The sequence below is a fragment of the Vicugna pacos genome, chromosome 11, assembly GCF_048564905.1.
Source record: "Vicugna pacos chromosome 11, VicPac4, whole genome shotgun sequence".
NCBI lineage: Eukaryota > Metazoa > Chordata > Mammalia > Artiodactyla > Camelidae > Vicugna > Vicugna pacos.
In genome coordinates this window covers 95722256-95750205 of record NC_132997.1, presented here as the reverse complement: position 1 = coordinate 95750205, position 27950 = coordinate 95722256, and the positions used below count along the sequence as shown (strand labels likewise).

The 27950-nt window shown below is 50.4% G+C and overlaps 2 protein-coding genes across 12 annotated transcripts in view; one reads left to right on the top strand and one right to left on the bottom strand.

The window, feature by feature from the left end:
• CTBP2 (C-terminal binding protein 2) overlaps nt 1–17709 on the top strand; it is a 151994-nt gene extending 134285 nt beyond the window's left edge. For 5 of the 6 annotated variants that reach the window (XM_072972088.1, XM_072972090.1, XM_072972089.1 and 2 more), the window contains 8 exons: nt 4100–4254; nt 4608–4752; nt 9644–9850; nt 12386–12600; nt 13182–13312; nt 13861–13988; nt 14442–14559; nt 16339–17709. In XM_072972088.1, the coding sequence (XP_072828189.1) occupies nt 4100–4254; nt 4608–4752; nt 9644–9850; nt 12386–12600; nt 13182–13312; nt 13861–13988; nt 14442–14559; nt 16339–16519 (1280 nt within the window). In that variant the 3' untranslated portion in view covers nt 16520–17709. The remainder of the gene's footprint in view (nt 1–4099; nt 4255–4607; nt 4753–9643; nt 9851–12385; nt 12601–13181; nt 13313–13860; nt 13989–14441; nt 14560–16338) is intronic. The other variant, XM_072972092.1, reaches the window with a different exon arrangement.
• Nucleotides 17710–17999: 290 nt separating this feature from the next.
• The window catches only part of ZRANB1 (zinc finger RANBP2-type containing 1), a 54756-nt gene continuing 44805 nt past the window's right edge, over nt 18000–27950 (bottom strand). For 4 of the 6 annotated variants that reach the window (XM_072972083.1, XM_072972087.1, XM_072972084.1 and 1 more), the window contains 7 exons: nt 27680–27833; nt 25525–25596; nt 24829–25027; nt 24143–24263; nt 22752–22881; nt 22430–22659; nt 18000–21191 (listed from right to left, as the gene is read on the bottom strand). In XM_072972083.1, coding sequence (XP_072828184.1) covers nt 20973–21191; nt 22430–22659; nt 22752–22881; nt 24143–24263; nt 24829–25027; nt 25525–25596; nt 27680–27833 — 1125 coding nt within the window. In that variant the 3' untranslated portion in view covers nt 18000–20972. Of the gene's footprint in view, nt 21192–22159; nt 22227–22429; nt 22660–22751; nt 22882–24142; nt 24264–24828; nt 25028–25524; nt 25597–27679; nt 27834–27950 lie in introns of all 6 variants that reach the window. The other 2 variants (XM_072972085.1, XM_072972086.1) reach the window with 2 other exon arrangements.

Sequence of the window (27950 nt, the reverse complement as noted above, 5' to 3'; positions counted from 1 at the left end):
CTGGGTGGCTGGAAAGCTACCAGCGTCCTCCCGGGGGGCCTCCTCTTGCCAATTCGTGAGGCCTTCGGGCTTGACACCCCCTGGACCACTGGCCACTCTTAGACAAAACTCCAGCAACTCAGCTTGGTGTTTTCTTTGTTTTCCACTGAGGGTCCCTTAATTTCACAAGTACTTGCGTGCAGCTGTAGCTCTAAGCAATACGAGGCCCCGGGGCAAGTGTCAGAGCCGGGCTCGAGCTGGGGCGCTGCGCCCCGGCTTGTGCAGAGGCAAGCCTGAAACCAAGCAGGTAATTGGCGCCAGGGGAGTCGCCTGCGTTTTCTGCCCTGCAAAGTTAACGCTGGACAGGCTGTCCGAAGCCGGGCACCGATACAGTTCTGTGATGTGCCCGCTTGCAGCTGCGACGGTTCTAAAATGGATAGAACGAGTTCATCAGTGGGAAGGGAGGCTGCACAAAGGGAACGGTCAGTCTGACCAGAGGGCCACCAAGACCCTCTGACCCTCATCAGCAGTTGCTTCCACAGACTCAGCTGGGTCCCCGGTGCTGTGTAATTGTTCCCCTTTTGTTCCTTGGTGTGGGATGTGGTCACTGGGAGCTTGTCTCCCTAACTGCAAAATGGGAATGAGAGCAGCACTGATTGAGTCCTGCAGTCTTGGGTTCTGTGGAGTTTGTCCCTTGGGGCTGTGCTGTGTCTAGTAGTTGGTAGCCTAGCTTTTGATAACAAACCCCAGTTCTTAGTGAATTCTTGTTAAACATTGTGTCTTGCCTTTCTCCCCTAAATTCTCCTGACCATAGAAGGAATAGAGCACCCCCTCCAACCTGGGAGCCAGCCCCCGCGCTGGCACCGTTTTCCGTGGTCTCTTTTAAAGGGCCATTTGCCATCTTAATATACATAGATCTTAATCCATAATGTATAAGCTGTATCCTAATAGACTGAAAATTGTTCATATTAGCAGAGGCATTGAAGGGTATGTCGATTAATGTGAGGTGAGATAAAATGCCTAATTGCAGCATCACCTTCCTGGCATTTCCCGGGGTCTTCTGAGACCCTCTGCCTCCGACGCCAGTGAGACCACAGGGACAGACAGAGGGTGCTGGGCATGGTGGCTGAATTCAGCTGGATTCCGAGATGTGTGGGTGGGTGGGTCCCTTCTGGGACTGAGGGAGCATGTGTGTATAGCACAGCCCCTTTCTTTATAGAAGCGAACCTTGGCATTGGCTGGCTAAGCTGTCAGCCTCAGTGCTGGGGTCTCATGCGGCCCCTCAGAGCCCGTCCTCAGCAGCCTTACACTGTGGTCTCTGCCCCTCATGCAAGACACCTGTGAGTCTCGTCTGCTCCCACCCCCCACCCACCCATCTGTCCCCACTCAACATCCTTCTCCAGCCCGAGCAGCCCGAGCAGCATGATCCCTGCCACATCTCGTTTCCTGCCTCACCATAAAGAGCTTGCAGTCAGTACCCAAGCCTAGGGCCTCTGTGGGGAAGCCTGTGGGTCTCGTGGACCGGCCTCAGTGGCGTTCTGCGTGCCCAGCCAGAACGAGGGCAAAGGGTGGGTTTCGCCAAAGAAAAAGGAGACCCAAGTCGGGGAGGGAGGCAATCGCTAGGCAACCTGGAGTTTGTTTCCCAGGTAACGGGATGCGTGCGTTGATGCTGTGGATGGACATGTTGTGGTGACAGCCCCTCCGCTTCTCCAGATGCCTGCCTTGTGCCCACTGTCGTTTTCCTCTGTGGTTGCTTTTTAATTAACAACTCAGATTTCTAGTCGTGGTTGTGAACTTTGCAAACATTGTCTGATTAACCCTCTTGCTAGGACCCCCAGGAGTGAAGTCAGGGTGTTCTTCACCCTGTGGGAGGGACAGCCTGGGGCAAGTGAGTGTGTCTGCCCACACGGTCACCTTGGGCTTCATAGTGGGTGTGGGGAGAGGAGGAAGACTCTGGCGGAGAGAACGGGTCCTTCATGGTCATCGTGGCAGAAGGGGAAGAAGTAGGAGCTCCCATGTGTGGACACTGAGTTGGCACCCGCCGCCCCACTTGGCAGCCTCTTCCTCCCATGAAGTACTTCCCACCTTATTCCTCTGCTTCCTTGTCTGTTGAAGAGGATGGTGGTGTTTTCTTGTGGTGAAGTGAGGGGGCGTAGGGCTCCATGTGAAGTGGCTGCTCACCCACTTCCTGTGCCGGGGGCTTGGGCAGGGGGGCTCCAGGGGTCCTGTCTGAAGACGTCACCCTTGGTCTTTGGGGAGCCTTTTCCCCAGTTGCACACAGCACTTCAGCCTCTCGTGGACCTGTCAGTTGGGCAGAGGGGTGCTAGCAAGGGACCCCAGTAAGCAAACAGCCTTGATGCCACGTTCCTCGCCTTCTGTGTGGGTTGAGAACTAGTGAGGACATTGGGTAGAGGAGCCCTATTCCTGCTCGGACAGAGGATGTTGGGGCTCCCTGTCACCTGGAGTCCCCAGTTTGGGGACCCGGGTCCTGAGGAGGCAGTAGGAGTTCAGCTGCCACTCTCAGGCTTGGAGGGACTGTCATCACCTGCGAGCCCCAGCCCAGAGGTGGCCTGCTCCCCCCAGCCACCGTTGCCCGATCTTCTGAGACCAGGACAAAAGCCTTTTCTCTGCTCCGCATTCAAAGAGATGATTGTCCCACGATGCTGCAGCTGAGTCGCGGGAGTGCCGCTCCGGGCAGCGGGCGTGCGGGTGCCCAGGGGCCTCCCCCTCCGCGGGCATCGCTAATGGAAACACGCCCACAGGTCCAGACTGGGGGTGGGGGGGATGGGGGTCCCTCTTTCAGCTTCTGTCCCCAGTGTGTGGCTGACTGGGTTGTGAACTCGGGCAGTTCTGGGCTGGGAGGCGGAGGCCCCGCAGATGAGCAGCCGGGTTATCAGCTCCTCTTTGGCCCGTGGGAGCCCAATCAAGCCTGGGGGCCACGGCGGCCACCAGAGAAGAGGACGAGTAGGTTCCATGCGGGAGGAAGGACACAAGATGGGCCGAGCCCCGCCCTGGTACAGTGGCCACGATCGGGGTGTATTTGAACATCTGACAGCTGTCCTGTTCTGACTTGTAATTTGTGACGTCAGAGACACTTCTGATTCGATGAGAAAATGGGAGTTGCCCTGTCCCGTCCAACTCGGTGTTGCACTGTCTCCAAAAGTCCAGGGTGGTTCTCACGTGCCCAGGGTGGGGATCATGGTGATTCGACATTGGGGCCAAAATCTGAGACCTTCCAGTGTGAACTTGAAAGGAATGGTTTTCTTAGAAAATGCTGCTTCCCTGTCACCGAGGATGAGCAGCCTGGGGCTCAGGCTGCTTCTGGGCCCCTGTGCGCACCTCGAGGTGGGTCCACGTGTCAGGGCAGACGCGCTGCCCTCCTCATTTGGGCTGGGGACCTCGCAGCCACGCTGTCTGCACTGAGGCACCCCCCCCCCCCACCCAGAACTAGACATGAACCGCCCCTGGCTGGTCTCGGTAGCTGACAAGCGGTGCTAGTCGTGGTCCTTTGAGAACTTCCATTTGCTCTTTGAGGCCCCAGCAAGTCCCTTGCCCTCAGACACACTCGCCTTCACAGCTGCCTCAGACTGGCTCCTCACCTGGCCCAGGTGAGGGGCGCCTGGTCCCCAGGGGTTTCCTCCAGGGAGCCCCCGTGGGATGCTGCCACCTTGTCTTGTCCCTGCCTTTTCATTTTAGCCCCTCGTGCTTGTCTGGAGGGCAGTGGGGACAGCTGGGGACGGAGGCACAGTGGTGGGGCCGAGAGGAGCCTGCTTCGGCTTCAGGCAGCCGTGGACCAGGCCCCCTCAGGTGCCTGCAAGGTCTCTGGGCCTTAGTGGTCTTGGGGCGGGCGGGTGGCCACCGTGCTGCCCTGGTGGCAAGAGCAGTTGGGCGCGATGGGACTCCTGGGCCTGAGTCCCAGATGGCAGCGGAGCTAGAACCCCAGCACTTCCCGGTGGGCTGCATGTGTGGCCACGTAGGGAGGCCCAGCAGACAGCACCTTAGCCTCGTCCCAGAGCCCTCCCAGGAGGGAGGCGTGTGGTTGGCGGGGTGGCAGTACCTCACTGCAGGTGAGGGGACAGTCCACTCTGCACGCCCACCGCTTCCTCCTTCCTCCTCACAGGTATCCGCCCCCAGATCATGAACGGCCCCCTGCACCCCCGCCCCCTGGTGGCGCTGCTCGACGGCAGAGACTGCACCGTAGAGATGCCAATCCTGAAGGACCTGGCCACCGTGGCCTTCTGTGACGCACAGTCCACCCAGGAGATCCACGAGAAGGTGGGCCCTCCCCGCCTGCCGGGCCTGGTCCCCCCCGGTCAGGTGGCAGCACTTGGCATTCAGCAGGCACGTGCTTGGTGCTGCCGCTGCCCTGACACTGCCCCCCTTTCTATCCTCAGGTCTCTGCTGGCCGGTCCCTCTCACCTCCTAGCCTTCCCTGACCACACCCCCTCCCCCTCCCCCTTGTACCACCCGGAGTCACCAGCAAGCCCCCAGAGCACAACCAGGGGCCACCCACCTGGGGGAAGCTGTCAACACAGACAACGGCTAGCTGGTTTTTGTCCTGCTGAAATCTGTGCCAGGTTCAAGGGGCGTGGGGGCCTCCAACCTGCACTCTCCCCACCTTGTCACAGGTTTTAAACGAGGCTGTCGGCGCCATGATGTACCACACCATCACCCTCACCAGGGAGGACCTGGAGAAGTTCAAGGCCTTGAGAGTGATCGTGCGGATAGGCAGCGGCTACGACAACGTGGACATCAAGGCGGCGGGCGAGCTTGGTGAGTGCCCAGCGGGTGCCTGGCGGGTGCCTGGCGGGGCTGGGGGCAGGGGTCAGCCCGAGCAGAGAACAGAGACCACGCGGTGCCGGCTTCTGGCTGTGGGAAGGTGCCTGGTTCCAGAGGGCATCTTGCCAGGCGCACCTCCAAACAGTCCTGCTGGGTTTGGAGGTCCTACCTTGGTGCCTGGGCAGCTGGGCTGAGTGGTCTCACTCGGGGAGGACCTGAGGCTAGATGAGCCACGGGCCCATCGCGGCAGAGGGGATGGTGTGAGTAGCCACACACCTGTGTTGGCCGGCCCGGGCCCATCACCCTGAAATTACTCGTGCTGGGTGCACAGCTCAGGGTTCCCAGGGCGGGAGGAGGCCCCGTGTCTGGGTCTCCTCCAGTCCTGGGATGGAGCCATCCCCTCAAGGGCTGCCACGCAGGAACCTTCCCAAGGTAGTTGCCAGTGCAGGCGGACCACCGCCCAGCACCTCCTGCCCAGCCCTTGCCTTTAGGGGTGTGCAAAGAGGAGCAGAGGCAGCAGATGGACACTCCGAGGCAGGGTTCCCAGCTGCTTTCCGCACCTCTGGTTGCCAGCACCCTGAGAGAGGGCCTCGGCGTGGTGGCCTCCCTGCCTCGGCACCTGGCGTGGACTCTGAGTGCAAGGTGCCTTTGCAGGGGCAGCGGGCGCCAAGCTTCAATAGGAAAGGTCCCCAGGCTGCTGTTCTGTCTTTGGAGGGGCCAAGAAGGTCCTTCTAGACAAGCCCCTCTCTGGTCACCATCCTTGCTCTGATTTTGAAATAGCCAGTCCTGCCCCCTGCACCTGGTGTGGAGGGCTGTGATCTGCCCGGTGCCCTGAAGCCATGAGGCTGATAAGAGGGACTGCAAAATGGCTGGGAACCCAGGCCTTTATGCCCCGGCCTGCCCCATCCCTAGTCAGCCCCTCAGCCCTAGGGCTCCAGGGGCAGGCTCGGGTATGCAGTGCCTTGCACAGTCAGCTCAGCATCACACCTGAACTCGGGCACCGACAAGCGTGTGACCTGACAGTTCTGGCCACAGCCCACAGACACCTGCCTGCTGCCTCTTCAGCCGCGGGAACCCCGCTGGGCTTCGGCTCCTTCCTGAGGTCCCAGCCTGGGGGTCGGACTGAGGGGCAGGGATTTGTGTTAGAGGTTTGTCTGTTCCCTGCCTTGCACTGGGGCCGTGCTCACGTACGTGAGCTGCAGGGTGAGTCTCGTGAGCGCAAGCAGGATGGGGAGCCGGGCCATGGTGGGCCTTTTCTAAGTGGTGCTGAGTCCGGTCTGTTTCTTGGTGATGGGGCCCGGCTGCTCTGCGAAGTGGCAGGTGGTCCGGGAACGTGGCTGCAGCAGGTTGGGGTTGCCCCCTAGGGGGTGGTCATTGCCCCGAGGGTGCTGTTCCTCCCTCCCCCATCCTGGAAGTGGGGAGCTGTGCAGCAGGTGGCTCAGGTTGATCCCAGTTTTTCTGGGTGCCCCCCTCAGCCAGACCCCATCATGTCAGCCCCACCAGGGGTCGTCGGGCCCTGTACGAGAGAAGGGGTCACACTGGATTCCAGACTCATTATGGGGTCTGGGGAAGTGGCTGCTCCCCACGTCCGCCCGAGCCTCTGCTTCCAGCCCCGGCATCACTCTGAGCCCCTCTTTGTTGCCACAAAGAAACTTGGGAGGACGTGAGTCTTCAGAAGCATGTCTGATATAAACTAAAATTTTCCATTTTTCCCTGGCACCGAAAGAATGTTTTTGTTTGAAAACAAATGTTCTTTGTGCTCTCGAGCTGAAATCCCACGTTCCAGCAGAGACGGAGAATGTGGCTTGAGCACCAGGAGACTCTCTGGTCCTTTCCCTTCACACACCTCCCGTCCCCACAGCCTCTGCCCCTTGCGACACCCCAGCCTGCGGCGTTTGTGACATCGGACTTCCTTCCCGGGACCCCACCACTTCTCTCTAGGGAAGGATGGGAGGTGCTGGCAAGTGAAACTTCCTGTCTCTGCAGTTGCAGAAGCTGAACCCATAGGCAGGGGCTGAGCCCGGGTCAAGGAGGCCGGGTTCCCAGAGTCCACCCACAGAGGACAGCTAGTCTTGAAAGATGTACACGGCAAGTCTGCGGTGGCCTTTTCACTGACTCTGTTCCAATCTGATAAGGAAGCTGCTTGGGGACATCTGCTGGGCCATTTTGAAGAGCAGTTTTCAAACGTGGACTCTGTAGAAGGAAAGTGGGTGTCTGTCTGTCCAGCCATCCTTGGTCTCCAAATGCCCTTCGCAGCTCGTTTGGTCGGCTGATCCGTAACGAGGACAGAAGAGCAGGCAGCTCAGGGCTCTGCCCTTCCTGACAAGGTCCGGGCCTGAGCTGTGTGCTCCCAGGCGGGCAGCTCCCCTCCAGCGCACGCAGGCCGTTCATGAAGCCATCGGGGCCCAGGGCCACCTGCCGCGGGTGAGAACGATGCCTGGGCTGGTAGAGGATTTCCCCGTCTGTGGTGTGACCCCAAGGTCCAGGAAGAAGCAGCGGGAGGTGGAAGGTGCTAGAGAGAGCCGGGACCCAGGACACGGGCTGAGCATTCTCACTCTGTGAGCCTTTCGCGTTAGTCTGCTGTCCAGTCTGGTCCAGTTCAGAAGGCGTTAGAGCAAAGAGCAAAAGCGTGGACTGAGAGGAAAAGCAACTCGGCTGTTGGGTCTGGACCTTGGGGTCCATGCGGGCTGCAGCGCTGCTCTGCGAGCGCTGGCAGCTGGTCCTGATGGTATTTGGGGAATCACCTTGAAAGCATGAAGACTGAATAGGAACCCCCTTAAGCAGGGTGGGCAGGCCTCTGGCATTTCTGCCATCAGGGAGGAGGTCCCAAGGGAGGCCGGCAGCGCCCCCTCCCAGTCCTTGTTTCCCAAGCCCGGGTACCCGCTCTCCCAGACCTTGGTCTCAGGCTCCCAACACAGAGCCAGGAGCTAAATTTAAAACCTCTAGTGTGAGTGGAGAGATGTCTGCACTCAGTTCCTCATCTGCTGGGTGGGCTGATCAACACTTCATCTCGTGGCCCCGAGGATTCTTTCATTGGCTTCATCGCGTCTTGTCCCGCCTCCCAGGCGCCACCAGTCCCCTGGGCCCAGGCAGTTGGCTGTGTCTGCAGTAGACAGTCCACACTCGGCTGTCCTGCTGGTGGACCTTCCCCATGGGAACAGATGGATCCCCGTGGAGGAACGAAAATTGTCCCAACTGCCAAAAGATTTTCTTAAACCTCTGGTGTCTGCCTGCATCTGTCCAGTGATTCCGAGACTTCTAGTCTAGCCCCAGATTCTGTGCTTGGTGATTTCAAAGCAAGTGGGTGTTGTAAGATGATTGACCTCCAGCTTATGGAAAGTTTGTCCACCTGGATCTCAGACACTACCCCTGGCCCGTGGCTGTGGCCAGGCGGGGCCGGGGGGGCACTGTGCTGGAGGAGCTTGCCCTCTGAGAGCTGTCTGTTCTCCTGCGGGCGGCCCTGGGACTCTGTGCCTCTGGGCACCTCGTAAGGGGGACGGTGCAGCTCCTAGAAGGGATGCTCCGCACGGTTGGTCCGGTTTTCTGTCCAGGGAGCTGCAGGTGCTCTCTGCCTCGGCCCCGCCCTGAGAAGACAGTGGAATGCAGGGCTGCCTTACACATGGCCTGGCCCTGCGTCCCTGGGTGTCTCTCCCTGGGTCCCAAACCTGGGATTAAGAGGGAGCCTTGTGAGCTGGGCCACCACACTGCCTGGACAGCAGCATCCCTCAGAAAGTTGCTTGACTGGCAAACCAAATTGCCCCCGCCACTCAGCCCCATCTCTGGTGAGGCCCCTCTGCTCTCTGCTGCATCCCAGCCCTTGCCGGGAGGGGGCTAGACCTAGGCCTGGTGGGCAGCAGGAGGGGACTGTCCCCAGCCCGGCCCTCTGTGTGCCCACCCCTCCCACATCTGGCAAACATTCCCATCCCTCCCTAAAACAGCCCCCACTGAGGAAGGTCAGCGCCCAGGCCTTCCCTGCCTGAGACTTGGGCCAGTTCTCCCTGCAGCCCCTCAGCCTCAGGCCCCTGGTGCCAGGAGCCTCCTGAGCATCATCCCTGTTCCTCACACAGCCTGAGGGCTCATCTCCACCAGCTGCTCTTAGCCCTAAAATCCCTTTCAAAAAGCAGGGCAGGTACCCTGTCTGCTCTGTGTTCTTTCTTCCGGAGCAGGATGGTGATTAGGGCTGAATTCAGACATCAGCTCCATGCTGTGCAGCCCATGGGCCCATGTTGGGGTGAAGGTGTTAGTTTCTAAATTTTCTCATTCTTTTAAAGAACAAGCAATGACATGTTTATTGCATTAGACTCTTAAAATACCATGAAACAAAGAGCCAGTCTGTTACCCCAGCCCCACCCTGTGGGGAGGACCCCACACGGTGCGTCTCAAGGAATCTCTGGGCTTCTGGACCCCATGGCCTGTCAGGAGGGGCCCCTGTACACTGGCTTCCCGCCACTCCAGGACTGAATGTTAGGGTTCACAGGTTTACAGTTTTCCTGGCACTGGGTGTGGATGGTGGTCAGAGCTGGCCACCTCCCCACTCCAGTTGCCCTCTGCTTGCTTCGCAGAGAATGGGGTCCGGAAGCACTGGGTGGGCAGGACATGGGGTCAGTGGGAGGCTGGGGGCTGAGCCACACGTTGTTGTCTGGGAGGGATGTTGGGGCCCAAGGCCCCCGAGCATCAGAGTCAGAGGGTCTGTGTCCTCCTGGCGACAAGCAGGCGTCTGGTGATAAGGGACCCTGACCTGCCCAGGGCCACACCTGCAGTTAGTGGCTGAGTGGGCTCATTCTGCCCCGTCCCCCTGTCCCTCAGCTGCGTGGACTGGGAGCCCTGGAGCTCTTCCCCCAGAACTCCAGGGATTCTCATCCCGTCTTCACCCTTGTGTTTCCAGGGATCGCCGTGTGCAACATCCCGTCCGCGGCAGTGGAGGAGACGGCCGACTCCACCATTTGCCACATCCTTAATCTCTACCGGCGGAACACGTGGCTGTACCAGGCGCTGCGGGAAGGCACGCGGGTACAGAGCGTCGAGCAGATCCGGGAGGTGGCGTCGGGAGCAGCCCGCATCCGTGGGGAGACGCTGGGCCTCATTGGCTTCGGTACGTGCAGTTGCTCCGCCCCGTCCCCCTACACCCCTGGGGCTGCTGCAGGGACCCCTCAGGGGCAGCAGACCCCACCCAGTCCTGCCCCAGAGGAGTGCAGGGATGGCCTGACGGGGGAGGTTGGGTTTTGCACCAGAGGAGGGCTAATGCCCCCCGCCGAGCTACATGGGGTGGGAGGTCGGAGGTCCAGACTGATCAGGGAAATCACCTAGAAGTGGGATCTGGGCTGCTTTTGGAAGAATGGGTCTGGTGTGGCTGGGTAGAGGGAATGCAGAAGGAGGGCCTGCCCAGTGCCCGGGCAGAGGGTGAGGGGCAGGGCGTGTAGAGGTGCGTGGTGGAGAAACGAGCAGGCTGGGGGCCGAGCGGTGACCTGGGCAGTACCTGGAGGCCCTCAGATGCTGGGTGGGGGTGGCAGCAGGGAGTCACTGAGGAATTTTGAGCCAGCGGTGGCATGGTCAGGCCATCACCTTGGAAAGCTCACCCGAGGGGAGGGGGCAAGTAGAGGTCTCCTTGGATTCGGCTGTTGTCCACATGAGACTCAGCTGGCGACCCCAGGAGGGCCTGGGGCAGCTTACCCAGGAGGTGAGCTGGGTGGAAAGCAGCCCGATGGCGCGGCTGTGAACAACACAGGGCTTGAGTTGAGCCCCAACACTGCAAACAGGAGGGTGCCTTGCTTATTGGTGCCGAATCTCAGCTCCCCTTTACCAGCTCTGTGACCTTGAGTGAAGTCCTCAGCCTCTCTCTGCCTCAGTTTCCCAGCCTGTAAATTGGGGGCCACATGGAGTGAGTTGCGACTGTGGGGCTTGGCTTCCAGGAGGCTCCTCAGCTGTCATTCAGCCCTTTGCTTGAGCTCTGTTTCCAGTTACCTGAGGGGCAGGACTGCTGGGATGGCCACAGGGCCGCCTCTTCCCCCACCGAGTCCCTGATCCGGAGGCCGGGTGCCTGCTTGAACAGGCAGGAGCTGGACTCCTTCCAGGAACGCACATCTTTCCAGCACCCAGGTCTGAGCTGTAGAACCCAGGTTTCAGGAATGATCATACACAGGAAGCTAATCTTTTAAATCTTTTTACGAAAGAGTCTGCATATTTCTGGAGTGGACAATACAAAATAACTAAGAAATGCCGGTGCTCTTTGAGCCACAGCGCCCTCTGCTGGTGCCCACCAGACCCCCTGCTGCTCTGGGAAGCGGTTCTCGGAGATGGTTCTTAGAACATCGTGCGTGCCTGAGCCCCTGCCCGGCCCCGGGGGCCTCTGGCCAGGATGCAGAGACTCAAGTTGTGCGTGGCTGGGCCACGTGGCAGAACACGTTTCCACGGCTCCTGACAGCAGCCACTCACTGCGAGTCCTTGGTCCCGAATATCAAGCACATCAGAGGAGGGTCTTTAGTCACTGCCGTTCTTCCTGCCCTGTCCCCGTCTGTTGTGCTTGCCCTCCGCAGTGTGTGGCTGTAGTCCCTGGTTCACTGTGTCCAAGTGGTGACACTGAAGAGGGATGACATGAGGGGTAATGACCCGCTGGTGATCCTGCAGCTGTTCCTCTGGATCAGAATGGCCTTAATAAACTTTTGCCTCCAAACTCAGGCAGTTGTCTTGGTCCTGCCCAATCAGGTCACAGTTCAGTAGGAGGGCGAGATGGTCCACCAGCAGGCGCCTGGTGTGGGCTTCCTTTGGGGAGGTGCCTCTTCCCTTAGTCCCTTCTCCCCCCACTACACATCGGAGCAATGGTTTTAAATAAAGATTTATTCTGTGTACGTCCCAAATCAGTCCATTCAAGCATTACTCAAACCACCTTGTGTTCAAGCTGAAAATTGCTCTGGGATCAGTGGATTTTCACAAATGACGGCCACTTGGGAGTCGGGAAGGCCTTCATGTCCTGTTAGGTGACATCACTCTCTAACTTGCTGGAGGCCCGGCCACACTCCGTGCAGGCTCAGAGCCCCGCCTCTCAGCCAGACCGCAGTGCTGTTTCCATCATTCTGCCCCTCACGAGCAAACCCAGTGGTGATTATGCGGGAGAACAGTCCCTGTTAGATGCTGAGAGCAATAGAGAGGCGCATCAATAGAGGCGAAGCCCAGGTTAGGGAGACAGCTGTATGAACAAAGCAGGGAATGGATCAGTACAAGTTGGGTGACACTGGTGATGTTTGGGAGCGGGGGCGGCGGGGACAGGCACGAGGACTTCACTGGCATGCTCTCTCTAGTTGTGTTTATGTTTGAAAATGTACGTAATAGGAACTTAAGGGGAAAAGACGCTGGCAGCAAGCACAGGCAGACTCTGCAGTGGTCGGTCACCCGGGACGCGTGTCCCCCCACCCCACGCTTCCGCCCCAGTAACCCGGGGAGAGGTGCTGGCCTTGGGTGTCACCAAGCTTTGGGCACCCGCTTCCTCCTGCAGCTGCCACCAGCTGGGCCCAGCTGCCAGTGGGGACGGCTAGCGCGGGCTCCAGTTCCCAGAAATAATGAAGGCAGCAGGGCCGGGGCCAGGGCGCTGCGAGGACAGGCTTGCTCACCTGGACGCTCTCTTTCTGCACAGGTCGCACGGGGCAGGCAGTCGCTGTTCGAGCCAAGGCCTTCGGATTCAGCGTCATATTTTATGACCCCTACTTGCAGGACGGGATAGAGCGGTCCCTGGGCGTCCAGAGGGTCTACACCCTGCAGGACTTACTGTATCAGAGCGACTGCGTCTCCTTGCACTGCAATCTCAACGAACATAACCACCACCTCATCAACGACTTTACCATAAAGCAGGTAAACTGAAAGCACATGTTTTTGCTTGTATTGCTTGTTTGCTGAGGGGGAGGTAATTAGGTTTCTTCATTGATTTCCACTTGGAGGAGGTACCGGGGATTGAACCCAGGACCTCTTGGGTGCTGAGCACGCGTTCTACCAAAAGCAGGTAAATTGAAATAGATGGGCTCAGACCCTGGAAACTTCTGTCAAAATGGAAGGGGGATGGGAAATGGGCCATGGACAGACACACCAGTGAGCAGGGAAGAAAGCCCTTGAGACATCAGTGAGGAGCTGGGTGAGGCCACCTCCTCGGGGTGGGCCATGGTGAGCAGGGAGGGACAGGGAGCTGGCCCAGGACCCAGCAGGTCACAGCTCCAGCCTTGCCACCTCGTGGTCCCCTCTCGGGATCTCAGGAGCTGACCCCTGGCCTCCAGCTGTCCTGAGACTCTGCCCTCCCTTCCCCCCCCCCGACCTGCTGCACATGCATTAAATAGCCAGACCCACCGGCCTCCACTGGCCCGCGGCTCCACCCCCACCCCCACCCCACGCCTCCCGATGCAGCAGCATCGGTTTAACCAGCTTCTCTTTCTGCCTCGCAGATGAGGCAAGGAGCATTTCTAGTGAACGCGGCCCGCGGCGGACTGGTGGACGAGAAAGCCTTAGCCCAAGCCCTCAAGGAAGGCCGGATACGAGGGGCGGCCCTCGACGTGCACGAGTCGGAGCCTTTCAGGTGGGTTTGATGAGACGGCCAAGACGTGTGTAGTCGGAGCTCAAGACTTGCATGGGAACTTACAGGACCCACCTCTACACCTGACCCCTACTTTGAACTTGGGCACCTTCCCAGACAAACAGGTCTTGGATATGAAACTGGAGGCAAAGTTTACAGCCTCCTTAAGGGTTGTGCTGTTTTCTAACTAACTGTAAAAGGGCTAGAAGTTCCCCAGAGATCATCGGAACAGGGAGAGGCAGGAAATGGTGGTGGAGCGGAGCAGGATTTGTCTGTGCCCTGGACTGTTTGTCCTGGTTGGAGGGCAGGTGGTCGGCCCCCCATAGAATTGTTCCTTCTTTCTGAGTCCCTGATTTCTCCTGACGCTAGTTACAGAGCAGCTTTATGAGCATATCCTTAGAGTCCCAGCCCTCAGGAAAGGTCTGCACAAGCCCCTCCAGCGTGTCTGTGGCTAATACCCCCACAGCCAAAAGCTCCCTTTTGAGGAGGAAGACGGGGAGTGAAGTGCATTCACCTTTTCTCATTTACCGTGTTTTCGTACATTCATCTAGCTTTGCTCAGGGTCCCTTGAAAGATGCACCGAATCTCATTTGTACGCCCCACACGGCCTGGTACAGTGAGCAGGCCTCCCTGGAGATGCGGGAGGCCGCTGCCACGGAGATCCGCCGGGCAATCACAGGTGAGCCCGCCCGCCCGCCGCCCTGCGGCCTCCTCTAGTCCTGCTCACAGATGCACGCAACGGGTTCCGGGGGCTTTGTCTTTAGGGGTCACGCTGGCTAAATTTTGAATGAGTCAGGCCCTGTTTATTTCAGAGGAAACCAGTTCCCTTTTGTATTAGCCAATGGACGTTTTGCAAACTGTGGAAGGAGGATGAGCCTGGGGAGGGGAGAGGGAGTGCTCCTTTCTGTCTGCCTGAAGGCCAGTGCTGCTCCGGCCTTTGAACTTTGAACAGTTCAAATTTTGTGGAAATTTAAGAGCCCACCTCTCCTATTAAGAGTAAGAGACTTGATTATGAGACCTGCATTGCAGCTTGTCCCCCGTCCCCCCCCCCCCGTGGCAGCTAAGTGTAAGATCTTAAGTCAATGGGACCTTAAAAAAATACATGTGATCAAGTTCAATCATCTTATTCCAGGTCGCATCCCAGAAAGCTTAAGAAACTGTGTGAACAAGGAATTCTTCGTCACAACAGCTCCCTGGTCAGTAATAGATCAGCAAGCAATCCATCCAGAGCTCAATGGTGCCACGTACAGGTGAGGAGAGGAATGGGCTCCGCCCAGCTGAGCCTAGAGGGAGGGAGGAGAGGGGACAGCAAGCCAGCCTGGGCACTGAGGAAAACCCAGCCCTTAGTCTTCTCTGTGGGAGCTGCATACATTTCATGCCTGATTTCCACGGAACACACGGAACTTTCGAGACAAAGCCAAGAACTAGAATTCCAGTGGGGGGGGGTTGTGCATTCCCCAACGGGTCTGAACACCGCGAGGAATCACCCTTTCCAAAGCCACTCCCAAACCAGAGGGTTTCTAGGTGAAAGGGTACGGAGAAGATCACCAAGGAAAAGGGCCCGATTTTGCTTTCTGACTCAAATGTTCTGCACAAGGGAATTATCCTGGCCCAAGTGCCCAGTCTTTTGGCTGGGAGCGGGTCCTCGCACAAGCCTGTGTCTTCGTGAAGCAGAAAGTTTGACACTGGGGATGTGACGGAGGATTTGAGTGTGACTGAGGCAAGAGAACCTGCACTGGGGACATGAGCCAGGACCCCTCGGAAGGGACCAGGGTTTTGTTTGTGGTGGTTTTGTATGGTTCTCTTGCCTCAGCATGGCGGGTTCCTCCAGCATAAAGGAGAGAAGCTGCAGCCTGGAATCCCAGAAGGAAAGCCGTTTTGCTTATCTGACCCGGGGCTGCCCCAGCACTCACATGCTGAGCCTGATCATTCTCTCGCGGGGCTGGGCCTGTGCACTGCAGGATGTAGACTAGCAGCCCTGGCCCCCGCCCACCAGGGGCCAGTATCAGCCTCCACCCCCAACTGTGACAACCAAAAATGTCTCAGACTTTGCCCAAGATCCCATTTTGAACCACTGCTCTAACCACAGAGAACGGGGGGAGTTTGTGTAATAGGATCCACTTATAAGCATTTTCAAGCATCACTTGAGCCCATCACAGCACCAGACTGGATTCCCATTCATTCATGTTGGTGGTCTTCAATTATTCCTTCAGACTGAGCAAGGCTCCTTGGCCCCTTGACATACTGCTTGTGCTTGAGAGGCAGCTCACAGGGACCCCTATCCATCAGCCCTCCTAGGCAGTCCCTGAGATTTCTGACCAGTGTCACTGTAGGTCGGGGGTGGGGGGAGCACAGCTTCCACAGGGAGGGACCATCCTCTTTACCACAAGTGTGAAGGGATAAATAAATTCAAGAGTAGACTTAATCCTAAAGTATGTTTCGTCCTCAGAAAAATGTTTATCCTGAATCACATTAGTGCATAATGTACGTACACACATACACCCCCACTCATGCCTGAAACGGGATGAGCCTACATTCAGGTGCCCTCCAGGCGTCTGTCCTTAGAGGGCAGACATCCAGCCCATCACAAGCTCACCAGTGCCCCTGCTGCCCTGTCCCCTTTCCCATCTCGGGCTGTAACTAACCAGCCTAGGACATCACATGGTACCAAAGAGTACTTCGTGCTGTCAGGAAGTTATTAAATCCATTGATATAACTGATGAATACTTTCTCAAGCAACCAGAAAACGTAGGGTCTATTTTGCACAAAAAATGTTCTAAGTGCAACACAGTTTTCACAGGCATAATTAGTATGGGCTGTTCCTATTGTGTGAAAGCTACAAAATTAGTGTTTTGATTGAACTAGATTGGCTTTGCTGTTTATGAATTTGATGTCAATATTTAAATTCTTTATGTAGATTTCTCCTTGACAAACTATCCCATTAAAAAAGATCACAAGCGGGCAAAGTCAAGAGCCTGGCAATTTCTGGCCCTGGACTCAACTGTTCCCTTCTCTTGTGTGCTCCCTAGATACCCGCCAGGCATTGTGGGCGTGGCTCCGGGAGGACTTCCTGCAGCCATGGAAGGGATCATTCCCGGAGGCATCCCAGTGACCCACAACCTCCCCACAGTGGCACATCCTTCCCAAGCTCCCTCTCCCAACCAGCCCACAAAACACGGGGACAATCGAGAGCACCCCAACGAGCAATAGCAGAGGAGGATGAAAGGTAATCGCTTAGATACACCTGGGACCAAGAGACAGTGAAAAATAGATGAACTAAGAGAAAAGGAATTTGACAGCCTTTTTAACTGATTCTGGACATATGCATCATTGACGTTGCAGTGTTAAAACTACAAGAGCTAGAAGCCGAGACGTGGGAAAACTGAAGATGGCATCTGCTTACGGAAGCGCTGAAAAAGACTAGGACGTGATTTATTAACGACCAACTTCTGTTATTGTGTGTTAAGTTTTTCATCTGTGCATCAAATCACAAAGAATAAATAGATCTTTTTCCTTTATCAGTCCCTTGGGCACAGCAGGTCCTGAACACCTTGCTCTAGAATGTTGCATCGAGAGTTCTAAACATCAAAATAAAAAATATTAAGAGGAAATCCCCATCCTGTGACTCTAGTCCCTTCGGTCCACGGGGGCTGGTTACCTCTTTTGCTGATAGGAAGAGTAAATGACTACAGAATGGGGAGAAGACTGTCTGCCGTGTGAGACGACCAAGAGCACAGGCCTGGAGACAGTACCAGCTCCCGTGCAGAGAAGTCGCTCCCACCTGAACTGCACACCGAGCGGGCAAGTTGGCTGTGAGTTCAGTAATACCCTCTGATGATGCAAAAAAAAAAGTATTAAGTTTCACAAGCTGTTTGTACTCAAATATATTTTCTCAGTTTCAGATCCTCAGCTATTTTATTGAGTGGAAAGTCTTGAACTGAAAGGGTTCAAGAATAATGTTGCATTTCCTTATGTCTCAGGAAACACTTTTTATGGTAACTTGTCAGATTGTCTATGAACAAACCCACTTTTTTAGACATTATTGATAAAGTCTTCTTTTCTTCACGTGATATTTTATACAAGAACACTTCAGGTGTGTTATTAGATGTGACTGATTTTAACAAATCCTATTAGATTTGTATCAACTAGTTACATGTTATATTCATAGTCTTTTGTGAATCATCGCCTTTTTGTTTAAAAGATGGCCTATTTTGAGCCTTTGTATAGGTACATTCCTGTTTTTGTGACAAAAAAAACTTTAAAATTGTCCCGAACAGAAAAATAATGGCTATCAGAAATATGTTTTGTTTTAGTGTGAGTTACCGTTACTGTATTTGTTTATTGTAAAGGTGGACATTTAGCGTTCAGTGCAGTTTTCAATAAAAAGTAATAAAAATTTCTGTTAAGTTTTGAAATTCAAGTACATCTCACTAATGTAAGAGTTCTCTACTCGAGATGTTTAAAGGCAACTTTTTTCAATTTCCCAATTTCCAGTTCTTGTTATTCCAAGGGTCAACGATTAACAATACTTTCCTATCTGCCTAATCCATAACCAGACTCAAGTGCTGACAATTACTTCATGTGAGTTTAATTGAAAAATCAAAAACTTCACGTAAGTCCATCCTTAACAAATCATGCCATCCTTCAGGTGAAATAGTGGGTTAGAACTAAGTCACTTCAAGAAACAAAATTGGTCAAGTTTTGATTTTAATTTACCCAAAAGCAAAATTACCTGGCTCAAGCATCAATGCAGGAAGGGAGGTGAATTTCAATTTTTTTAAATGATATTATTTACAAAGAACTGTTGCAAAATAATTAACATCAGCCATTTCCATATGTTAAGAACTTTCAGTTGATTTAATGGATCCTCCTTTTTAAATAGCATTCAACCCCTTACCACTAGTGACAGCTGCAGATACCGGTTAAGCCCAACAATTCCAGCTCCAGAACTCCTATAGTCACCACCCCCTCTTCCAATTAGGAAAAAAAAAAGTTCATGGCAACTTAAAGCATCAACCTCCTCGTCTTAGGTGGTGGTCCCATCCCCCCTCTCCCATGAAAATTACATGAAGACCACTGCACTTGTATGGCCATGGAGCACGTGGTTACTGACCTGTCACTCCGGGGAGCAGAGCGGGAGGTTCATTATCACCTTCATAACCACCTGACAAGCAGCAATCCACGAGGGGCTGACACGCACGAAAAGGAGACCCCAACCACCGTACACAGCAGGATTTCCTGAACACAGACTCTGTCTGGGACACGACACGCCTAAGACTCAAAAACATAAAAATGCAGGTCCAAATCCACAGTGCACCTGGGTTTTAATTAGAACAGAAAACACCACACCATATTCTCGGTAGTCCTGTCCAGAGCCAACCACGAGACACACAGTATCTGTCACCCCGTCACGTACAGTCTGAGAAAGGGCTACACACTCTAGCTTGGGACAACAACTATGGCTGTTTGCTTGATAGTTCAAGAGCTTCACACAGCACTGACTCACCCCCAGATGTGGCCTTCACCAGCCAATCTGCTGTGAAGACCATTTAAAGCCCCATCCCTGTCTGGAGCCTAGGAAATGGAGTCATACAGTTCTTTCCCACAGGGAAGAATGCTGTACCTGTTAAACTAGGTGTGCTCAGGGTCGCTGATCCATAAATAAATAAGTAACGCGGCACCTCAGGGGAAGCACCGCTCAACAAGACACCACACACAGAGCCTAAACACCGAGCCTGCAGCTTTCTGGCCACCACGGACTGATGGAGACCCTAACAACTAGACGCTTTTCCCTCAAAACACTGCTCTTTGGCTTCTTGAATTGGGAGGGTAGTTTCTGCTTAACAGCAACTAGTACAGGATGAGGATGTCTGGCCACTGAGAATCCTTCCTACATGTGGAGAAAAGTTTATACGGGTGCTATATTCTATGCTAGGTAGTCAAGGTGACAGCGTTCTAAAAACTTAATTAATTACTGTCCAAAATGAAAGCAAAGAATTGACAAAGAGTCAATTTGTAAGAAAACATTAACCACTTGGAACAGTAATGTATACCATTATTATAATGTATCAAAATTCACTTACATGGAATCAAATTGCAAGTTTTTTCCTGCAAATGTTAGCATGCAGCAAAAGCGATCCTTTCATCCTGGGAACACCTTTCAATGTTCACAGAGGGAAGAAAGAACTAAAAACATGACATCTCATAGGCATTTTTCTGTTTTTAGTATTCCAGCATCAAATCTGAAGTTGTGCACATTTCAATACCATCTAAACAGAACTTAGAAGCAGCAGCAAATATGTAAAGGTTTTCACAGCCTTTTCATCAGAGGGAGGAAAAGAGTGTGTGAGTGTGTGTGTGTGTGTCTTCAAATTCTTTGCCACACCAATAGTCTACAAAGTGCTTATCAGGACACGAAGTCTTTTTGTGTTCCTGAGATAGGTCTGAAATTTTTACCCAGTATTCAATGTATACCTGAAGTGGTCAAATACTTTATAGAAAGTTTTCTACCTAAGATTATAGTTTTAACTTTAAATAAGAATGGCCACAGTTAACCAACATGCAAAAATTCTCAGACTACTCACTGAGAAATTCATTATACAATGCACTTACCACCTTACTGCATCCTTAAATCTTTGTACTGAACTGATATTCCCAATTAGCCCAAGCAAAGGCATGCCTTTCTAACACGATTTGCTTAAAGCAGAGTTGATGATAAAAGACAGAATCCAAAGACCCTCCCTCTGCATGGCAACTTGGGAGTTGTCATAGGGTCAAGTGAGCAAATTTCACACGATTCATTCATTCAGTTGCAAGTGGGCCCGCTCCCCAAGCGCTAATTTACATCCACGGAGTAACTCCTCATGACGAGCCTGCTGCCAGACTAAGGCAGAAGAACCCTCACTTCAAGGGCACTCTTCCAAACAAATAAATACAAATACTGAAAAGGGGCATATCAAACTTTAAAAAGACAAACTAGCAGAAACCAAAACCCTTTCCAAAACAAGGGAACGATGTCCATGTGAAGTTCACTCAAAAGAAATCCTTACTTTACTTACAATTTGTTCCTTAAAGATTTGATTTTATTTTATTGGGCATGACAGGAACTAAATTATTAATAAAATAAAAGCTTGTTTTTATTTTTATGTTTTGTTGTGGATAATTTGTACAAAAAGTTTCCAAATCTCTAACAAGCTCTAGTGAGACTTAATGTAAAATGGATTTTTTTAAGATGGAAGTAGAATGCCGGGTTCTACTTAAAAAAGAGCATCTCAAAGGAACAAAGTCACCTGCCATGTGCTTTTGGAGGTGCCCATGCTGGAAGCAACTTCTCAATAATATGAAGATGCTGGTACAACTTTTCCTATTACACAACTTCTTACACAACCACATGCGTTACATTTATAGACAGATTTACAATTTGAAAGGAAAAAAGTTCTGTCTTAATAAAATTAGTTTTTACAAACTGTAGTCCAAACAAAGTTTTCTGTCTCCTCACACAGCAGATGCATAACCTCCAGTGGGTGTGGATCAGAAAAAACTCTTCCGAGCAGATCCTGCCAGTCGCTTCATCCCACGCCCCGCGCTCTGCCTGGAGCACCACACTAACGTTGGGGTCACCCCGCAGAGCCGATATCTTGGTCTTCTGCTCTTTGATTTTTTTTCATTCATCTTCATCATCTTCATCTTCCTCTCCATCAGACAGGGATGTACAAGGCCGGATCTGTCGGTAGCGGTCAAGCCATTTTTCTACCATTTGCGTGACCAGGGGGTGATTTCGCCGCCGAGAGCTTTTCTGCATGGCAACAAGAACTCCCCCCTCAGTCACACAGCAGTCCAGCCACTCCCTGAGCAGTTTTTCTTGCTGTTCCTCATTACCTAGCTTTTAGAGGAATGTGAAGAAAAGGGGAAATAATACAAAAGATCAGAGACTGGGTAGGAAAAATGTAACAGAAACCTACAGCTGGTACGATTACTAACAAAAAGGCCAGAGCAACATACTGTTTCAACATGGTTTCAACCTCTCATCAATTTTATGATTAAAACCCAGTTTCCTATGGTTAAATAGGAAAAAACATCAATGGGAAAATTTGCAGAAAAACCTAGAGGGAAGAACACTCCAGTAATAAGTTAATTTGTTTGATATAATAGCAAAAAGCAAATGTTATCTAATAAGCTGATCCTGGCAAAGAAAAAGCTAGAAAGAAAATTCCAGCTTCAAACAGGACAAGGTAAGTTTACTCAGAAAATTATGTATAGTCCGAAGTTACAAAAATGACGGTCTATGAATTTTTTCCTTTATGTCATAGTTATAAAATTTCATAATAATTACTGGTATATTAAATAAAAGACCAATAATTTTCTAAGAATGCAGGTTTTCTGAGAGTGTTCTTTTACACATCCTCACCACGCCCCTGCCTGGTCCACACCACCCCCCTGCAACCACACGACCTGCACCTGGCGTTCTGCTCCCGCTCCCGCCACCGCCCAGGCGTCTGGTCTCAGCTGAGCAGCCAGTGCTCCTCTTCTGGGGAAACTGGCTGCGGGCTCCCCGGCTCACCCGCGATAAAAGATAAAAGCCGCAACGCTGCGGGGCCCCCGCCACCCCTCAGCCTCCCTCCCCCCTTGCCCAGTCCCCATCACCACACTGGCCTTGCACTTCCCTCTACCTAGAACTCTCTTCCCGCAGATTCTGCAAGACTCCCTCCTCTTTCAGGTCTCAATTCCTCTCATCCTCAGTGATGCCTCACCTTACCACCCTATTTAAATCACAAACCCCATGGTCCCCTGATCCCCCTCCCCGCATCCCCCCCCATCTTTTCACTTTTTCTCCTCAGCACTAACCACTACCTGAGGGCAAGGACTTTGGTCTTCACTTCACTGCTGTATCTCCACACAACACACCCCACACAGCGTTCTGAAAGGGTAAATTTCAAAGTCTGACCCATATTTATAGAAAGTGACAATTTTTTTTTAACATTTGAAAGTGACAATCACTACAACCAAGTTCAAAATTTGAAGTGACAGTGCAGATACTACCACGCCTGGAAGACACACCAGACAGGGCCCTGGTGCAGCGCTGCCACCTGAAGTGGGCAACAGGAGCAACGGGCTGCTCACCTCCTGAGCAGAAAGGAAGTGCACATGGAGTAACTTCCTCTCACTGTCAACCAGAGGCAGAAACGTGATGGTGACATCGTCATCGGTGTTCAAGTTAGCACCAGCACCTCGGTTACCATAGCCATCATTCTCCATGGCAACCAAAGCAGAGAAGTGGCCCCTTGTATAGCCCAGAGCAATCGGACTTTTCCAACAAAAACTCTGTTCCCACAACAAAGGCAAATAAACACCTGGAAAGAGGGAAGAATGGGATTTCAGGACATGGCTGCAATGTGCATTAAAATAATAAAAAACTTCCCAAACACTCATGAGAATGGCTTACCTTGAAACCGAGTATATCCTAAAGTTTCTCCCCGGAAACTTTTATAATATTTCACTCCATAAACTATAATTGGTCGTCTAAGAATATGTGCAAGTACAAAAATGTGAGTCTGTTCCAAACTTGCTCCAGGCTACACAAAACAAAATAAAAGAAAGCAAATTCTCTTTAGAAGATTTATCACTGCTCTGCAAGACTGCTGTGTGCGACACAGTGCAACCCTCCTTCAGTACATCTCAGCTCATTAAAATAATATACTACTACTATTGTCAAGCTAAAGCAGCATTTGATTCCTCAAACAGCAAAGTCCAATGAAAGCAAACTGGAACATTTACGTACAGGTGTCCCTTACTACCCAAACTCAAGAACTGAGCGGGTGCAGTTAAATCAATCTTAATCTCAGGTTCAAGAGATTGAGACAGCGAAAGGAGCTTGGTTCATACAACTGTCTTCTAGTCAAGCTACCTGTGAAAGTACTACCTACAACAAGGTCCTCTCAGAGTAAAAAGATGAGCTTAGTTATTTCGAATGAACATAATGGCTGCAAATTGCTCCGTCAGCTGACGCAAGGACACTCAGCAGGCCCCCTTCTCCCACAACGACTTTGAGAGCACCTTCTCAGAGGTACGTCTCAGATGTAGGACAGTCACTGAACCCTGCCCGCATGGCCCAAAGACAGAAGGCGCTTCCTTCACAGGGCACTAGTGAACTACAGTGCTTTCTGCAAAGAAAAGGAGTGGTTTGTCGTGCATATATTTGAACTTTACAGTTCAGTACATTAATACGCTTCACAAAATAAAACTAGCATGAGTCTGAGGGACAACCCTACACAATTAATTTATAAAAGCTCGTTCCCAGGTTAGCTAAGCACTCCTGCCCACGGCACCTCCTCCGCAGCCTGCAACATGACACAGTCTCGCTACCAGGGAGCCTCATGAAGAGCACACCCTGACCGTCAGGGCCTCAGCTCGGCACCAGCACAGGACAGCCCACCCCAGCTCAGTGACTCTGGGGAGGTGCCCCTTGGACACTGAATGGCAGCTAACCTGTGGGCAGGTAAAAACAGGTATAAGGCCACCTTTCTGAGAGGAAAAATATTTCTTTGGATTGCTCTTCAATTAAGTGCTTAGAACCATCAAGTACAATTTTCAATTTTGACAACTTTTTAATCACTTAACATGAGAAACACACTGCCCTCTCTGTTCTGCAGTGAGGATGTGCCTCCAGTCATACAGCTGATAAACTGCAGTCACAGACAGAATCCGGGCCCCCTGGGGCCGAGTCAAGCACTCTTTCCCTTCCTACCACACAGCCTCCAGCATGGTCTTCACAAGTCAAGGGATTCAGACCACGAGCCTTTCTTTTCTCACAGAAGCTGCAAGAAGAGCTCTTACCTGACTAGCAAGAGAGAGTATAAATGCCCAGTCTTCTTGCCACTGCTCTTCTCTCAGGGAAAAATGTAAACCAAAGCTCTGAGAATACCAGGATTCCCAATCTTTCCAACGAGTATAAAACCTAAAAAGCAAGACAGTAAACAAGGAAGCCTTTTATAAACAGCACATTTAATGTTCCAATCATGTATTTAACGTGGTCTTTAAGCAATTCACATGAAAAGATTAACATTTTATTAATTTCACCTGGCTTGCAGTATATTTTTCAAATTAAAATTAGCCTCCATTCTGCTAGCAGACATCTTTTAACACATCCTCAGACACAATTTGATTCACCACCTATCAATTTTCATCAAAACTTTAAACACTAGTAATGAGAACAGTTGATTTCAATTGGTTACTATTGGTTTACAAATTAAAAAGAAAAGCACACAAAAGCATCTAAGAGGTTGGGTAAAATCAAAGACACTGCATTTCTCCATTAATGATACTATTTTATTTCTATTTTAAAGCTCAACAAAAATATGTAAAAACCATTGAGATGCTTAAAGTGTCTCAATGTCCGAAGTCAAAGTTGTCTCCCCCCAGCTGCCACAGAAAATGTAGCAGACGAAAAGCATCCCACCACTGTGAGGCAACAATTCGGCCAGCGCGCTCCTGGATTCAAAAAGGGAAGGATGCCAGCTCACCAATGGGAACAGTCATGCAGGCTGTCATGCAGGGCTTTCCGAAGCACCGAGTCCTTGTCGTAAATGCCCCAGGTGGCTTGTAGTACTGAATCAAGTAAGCAGTCTCCTGCAGTCCGGTTCCAAAGTGCATACAGTCGACTATCCAAACGTGTAGCCAATTCCAAGGACCAGTTTATAATTGGAGATTCTTCTTCTAACTCTATGAGTAATTTAAATAACATGTTCATTTTTATGCCTCTACAATTAAGAAATATTCAGTGAAGAAATAACCTATCCTCTAGATGTTAACAGGTTTATATGTAATTTACTAATGAAGACCTAAATAATTCCGATCAACTAAAATATAAACCTTGAGTAGCTGAAATATCTTGAGGCTCTAAAATAATTTACTCAACTCTTATATTCCTTATAATTTATTTTCTCGGAATGTTTAATATGAAAATATACTCATTCTAGAACAGGAAATAGAAAACCAAGGTTTAAAAACTTTTATACTGTCCTTGTTTGTTCACTCTCACAGGAGATGTGAATGAGCATTTTTAACAGCACAACACTATTCTTAAAAACTTTACACTTTCTATTTAAAGTAAAAATAAAACATGTTGACCATACACCAAACTACTTCAAACCTTCCAAAGCAAAGCAAAAAGTTTACTGAAATCAATCAAAGTTAAATTATACTAATTCCATGCTTACCTTTTTGAACATCTCTATCAAGCACCTCATCAAATAATTTTTCTTGGACTGATGGAGGCAAGTCTTCAATATCTACAAAGAAAAATCAGATTTAAAAGATCTTCTCATGCCTTATAACAATAAAATGTGATACCAGCATCTAACAGTAACCTCCTCTAAAACAACACCCTTTCCACTGAAGGCTGTCAAATAGCTTCTTTTAAAAAACATGCATGTATATCATGTGTGTGTGTAAAGTATTTCCTTTCTGTACTTCATTATCAAAAAACTATGATCCATCCAAAAATAATGAAGAGATCAATAATTATGCATAGCTATCACCAAAAAGAGATAACAAATGTTGACAAGAATGCAAAGAAAAGGAAACTCTGGTGCACTACTGGTGGGAACTATAAACTGGTACAGCCACTGTGGAAAACAGTATGGAGGATCCGCAAAAAATTAAAGTAAAACTATCATATGATCTAGCAATCCCACTTCTTGGTGTATTGCCACAGGAAATGAAAACAGGATATCAAAGATATCTGTACCATCATGTTTACTGCAGCATTACTCACAACAGCCAATACACGGAAACAACCTAAGTGTCTATCAATGGATGAATAATGAAAGGTAGATGTGATCTATCTATACAATGCAATATTATTAAGCCACGAGAAAAAAGAAAATCCTACCTTTGCAACAATACGGAAGGGCCTTGAAAGCATTATGCTGAGTGAAATAAGCTCAACAGAGAAAGACAACTATTACATGGTATCACTTATATGTGGAATCTTAAAAAAAAAAGTGGTTGGCAAGGGTGGTGGGATAGGGAGAAACAGGTAAGAGTACAAACTACAGGCTGAGGATCTAACGTGAAACATGGTGACAAGTCAGTAACACCGTAGTGTACAAATGAAATTCGCTAAAAGAACAGAAAAATGTTCTCACCTCCACCAATCAATCAATCAATCAATTGGATGAATAAATGAATGTGAGGTGATGGATGTGTTAATTAACTACATGGGGGAAAATCCTTTCACAATGTATGTGTGAATCAAATCACCATGACGCATACTTTAAATATCTTACAATTTTCTATGTCACTGATAACTCAATAAAGCTGAAATAAAAGCAAAAACAGAACAGGGCTATCTGATATTCAACAACAAACACATTTTTGTCTGTTCCTCTTCCCCCCACACTTTCAACCTCTGCTCAGACTTTTTCATTTCAAACTTTAGAATCCTCTTATAAAAGTTAATTCATTTTGGTACACAGATCCCTATTTTTGTCATCTTCCTCAAATTCTCTATGCTGTATTCAGTTTACTAATTGAGTGGTCCAGAGTAAGAAGTTACCCTTACAAAAAATGTTTTTAACTGTGAAACCAATTCAAAATAAAAATCTAGTCATCATTTGGGGTATTAAGTTTAAATACATAAAGTGCATTTCAAATTAAATTTGATTCTAAAAGTCTTAGCTGTTATTTCCTACCATTTGTAAATACCCCTTTTACATCTGAATATAAAAAAGTTCCAAACACTCAGAACCAAAATGTAAGTTTTATTTAGAAACTTTTGGTGTTGGGTCCATTTATTCAATGCTAACAGATAAAAAAACATCCTGGAAGACATTTCCACTTGTCATGGAATTTAAAAATGAAAAGTTGATTCACAGAAACAGTAGAAATTGAAATAATGAGAAAGAAAGTAATAAAATTTTCAAAACAATGCCAGTATCTCTGATTCAAATAACTGACTACCCATAAAAAATCTATGTTCTGATATTATCTTCTAGTATCAGGTAACCAACGGTTCTCTAATTTAAAAACAATAGACACACATGAAAAGAAAAAGAAAAAAAGCAGACTGATATTCTTAAAAAAAAAAAAGGAAAAAGAAAAAAAGAAATGGGTAAAATATTTTTTTCTTCTTTGATATCTGAGACCCACAAAGAAGTCAGTTACTATCCACTGTGTTCCTCTCAGATCTAAAACATTAGTTTATGAATGGCCCTTGGACTGGTCACCCCCAGTATAAATAGGATAATCAAGTAATTTAAGATCCACACATAATACCTAAGGTATCTGTTTTTTAACAGAAACATTTTCATTCAGACATAAAAAAATTATAATAAAGTGGAAATTTATTTTCACACTGCGATTCGGAGTTACCTGCTGGCAATGTAAATGTTACAAGGTCAGTCAGAAAATAGCAAGCGAAATCGCCCTTTCTCTGATGGAGAGAGGCAGCTATCTCCCGCCGGATCTGCTCTGTCAGTTCAGGACACACCATTGCTGGGATACACTTTGCAGCTTGCTGAGACACCTTAAATACAAAACAAACTTTCCTCTACATCTCAGTTATCATCAGTGCAAGCAGAAAACAACAGTATTAAGAAGAAATGACCAAAGTTTCCCAGTAACTCAAGGTGTTTCTGTTTTA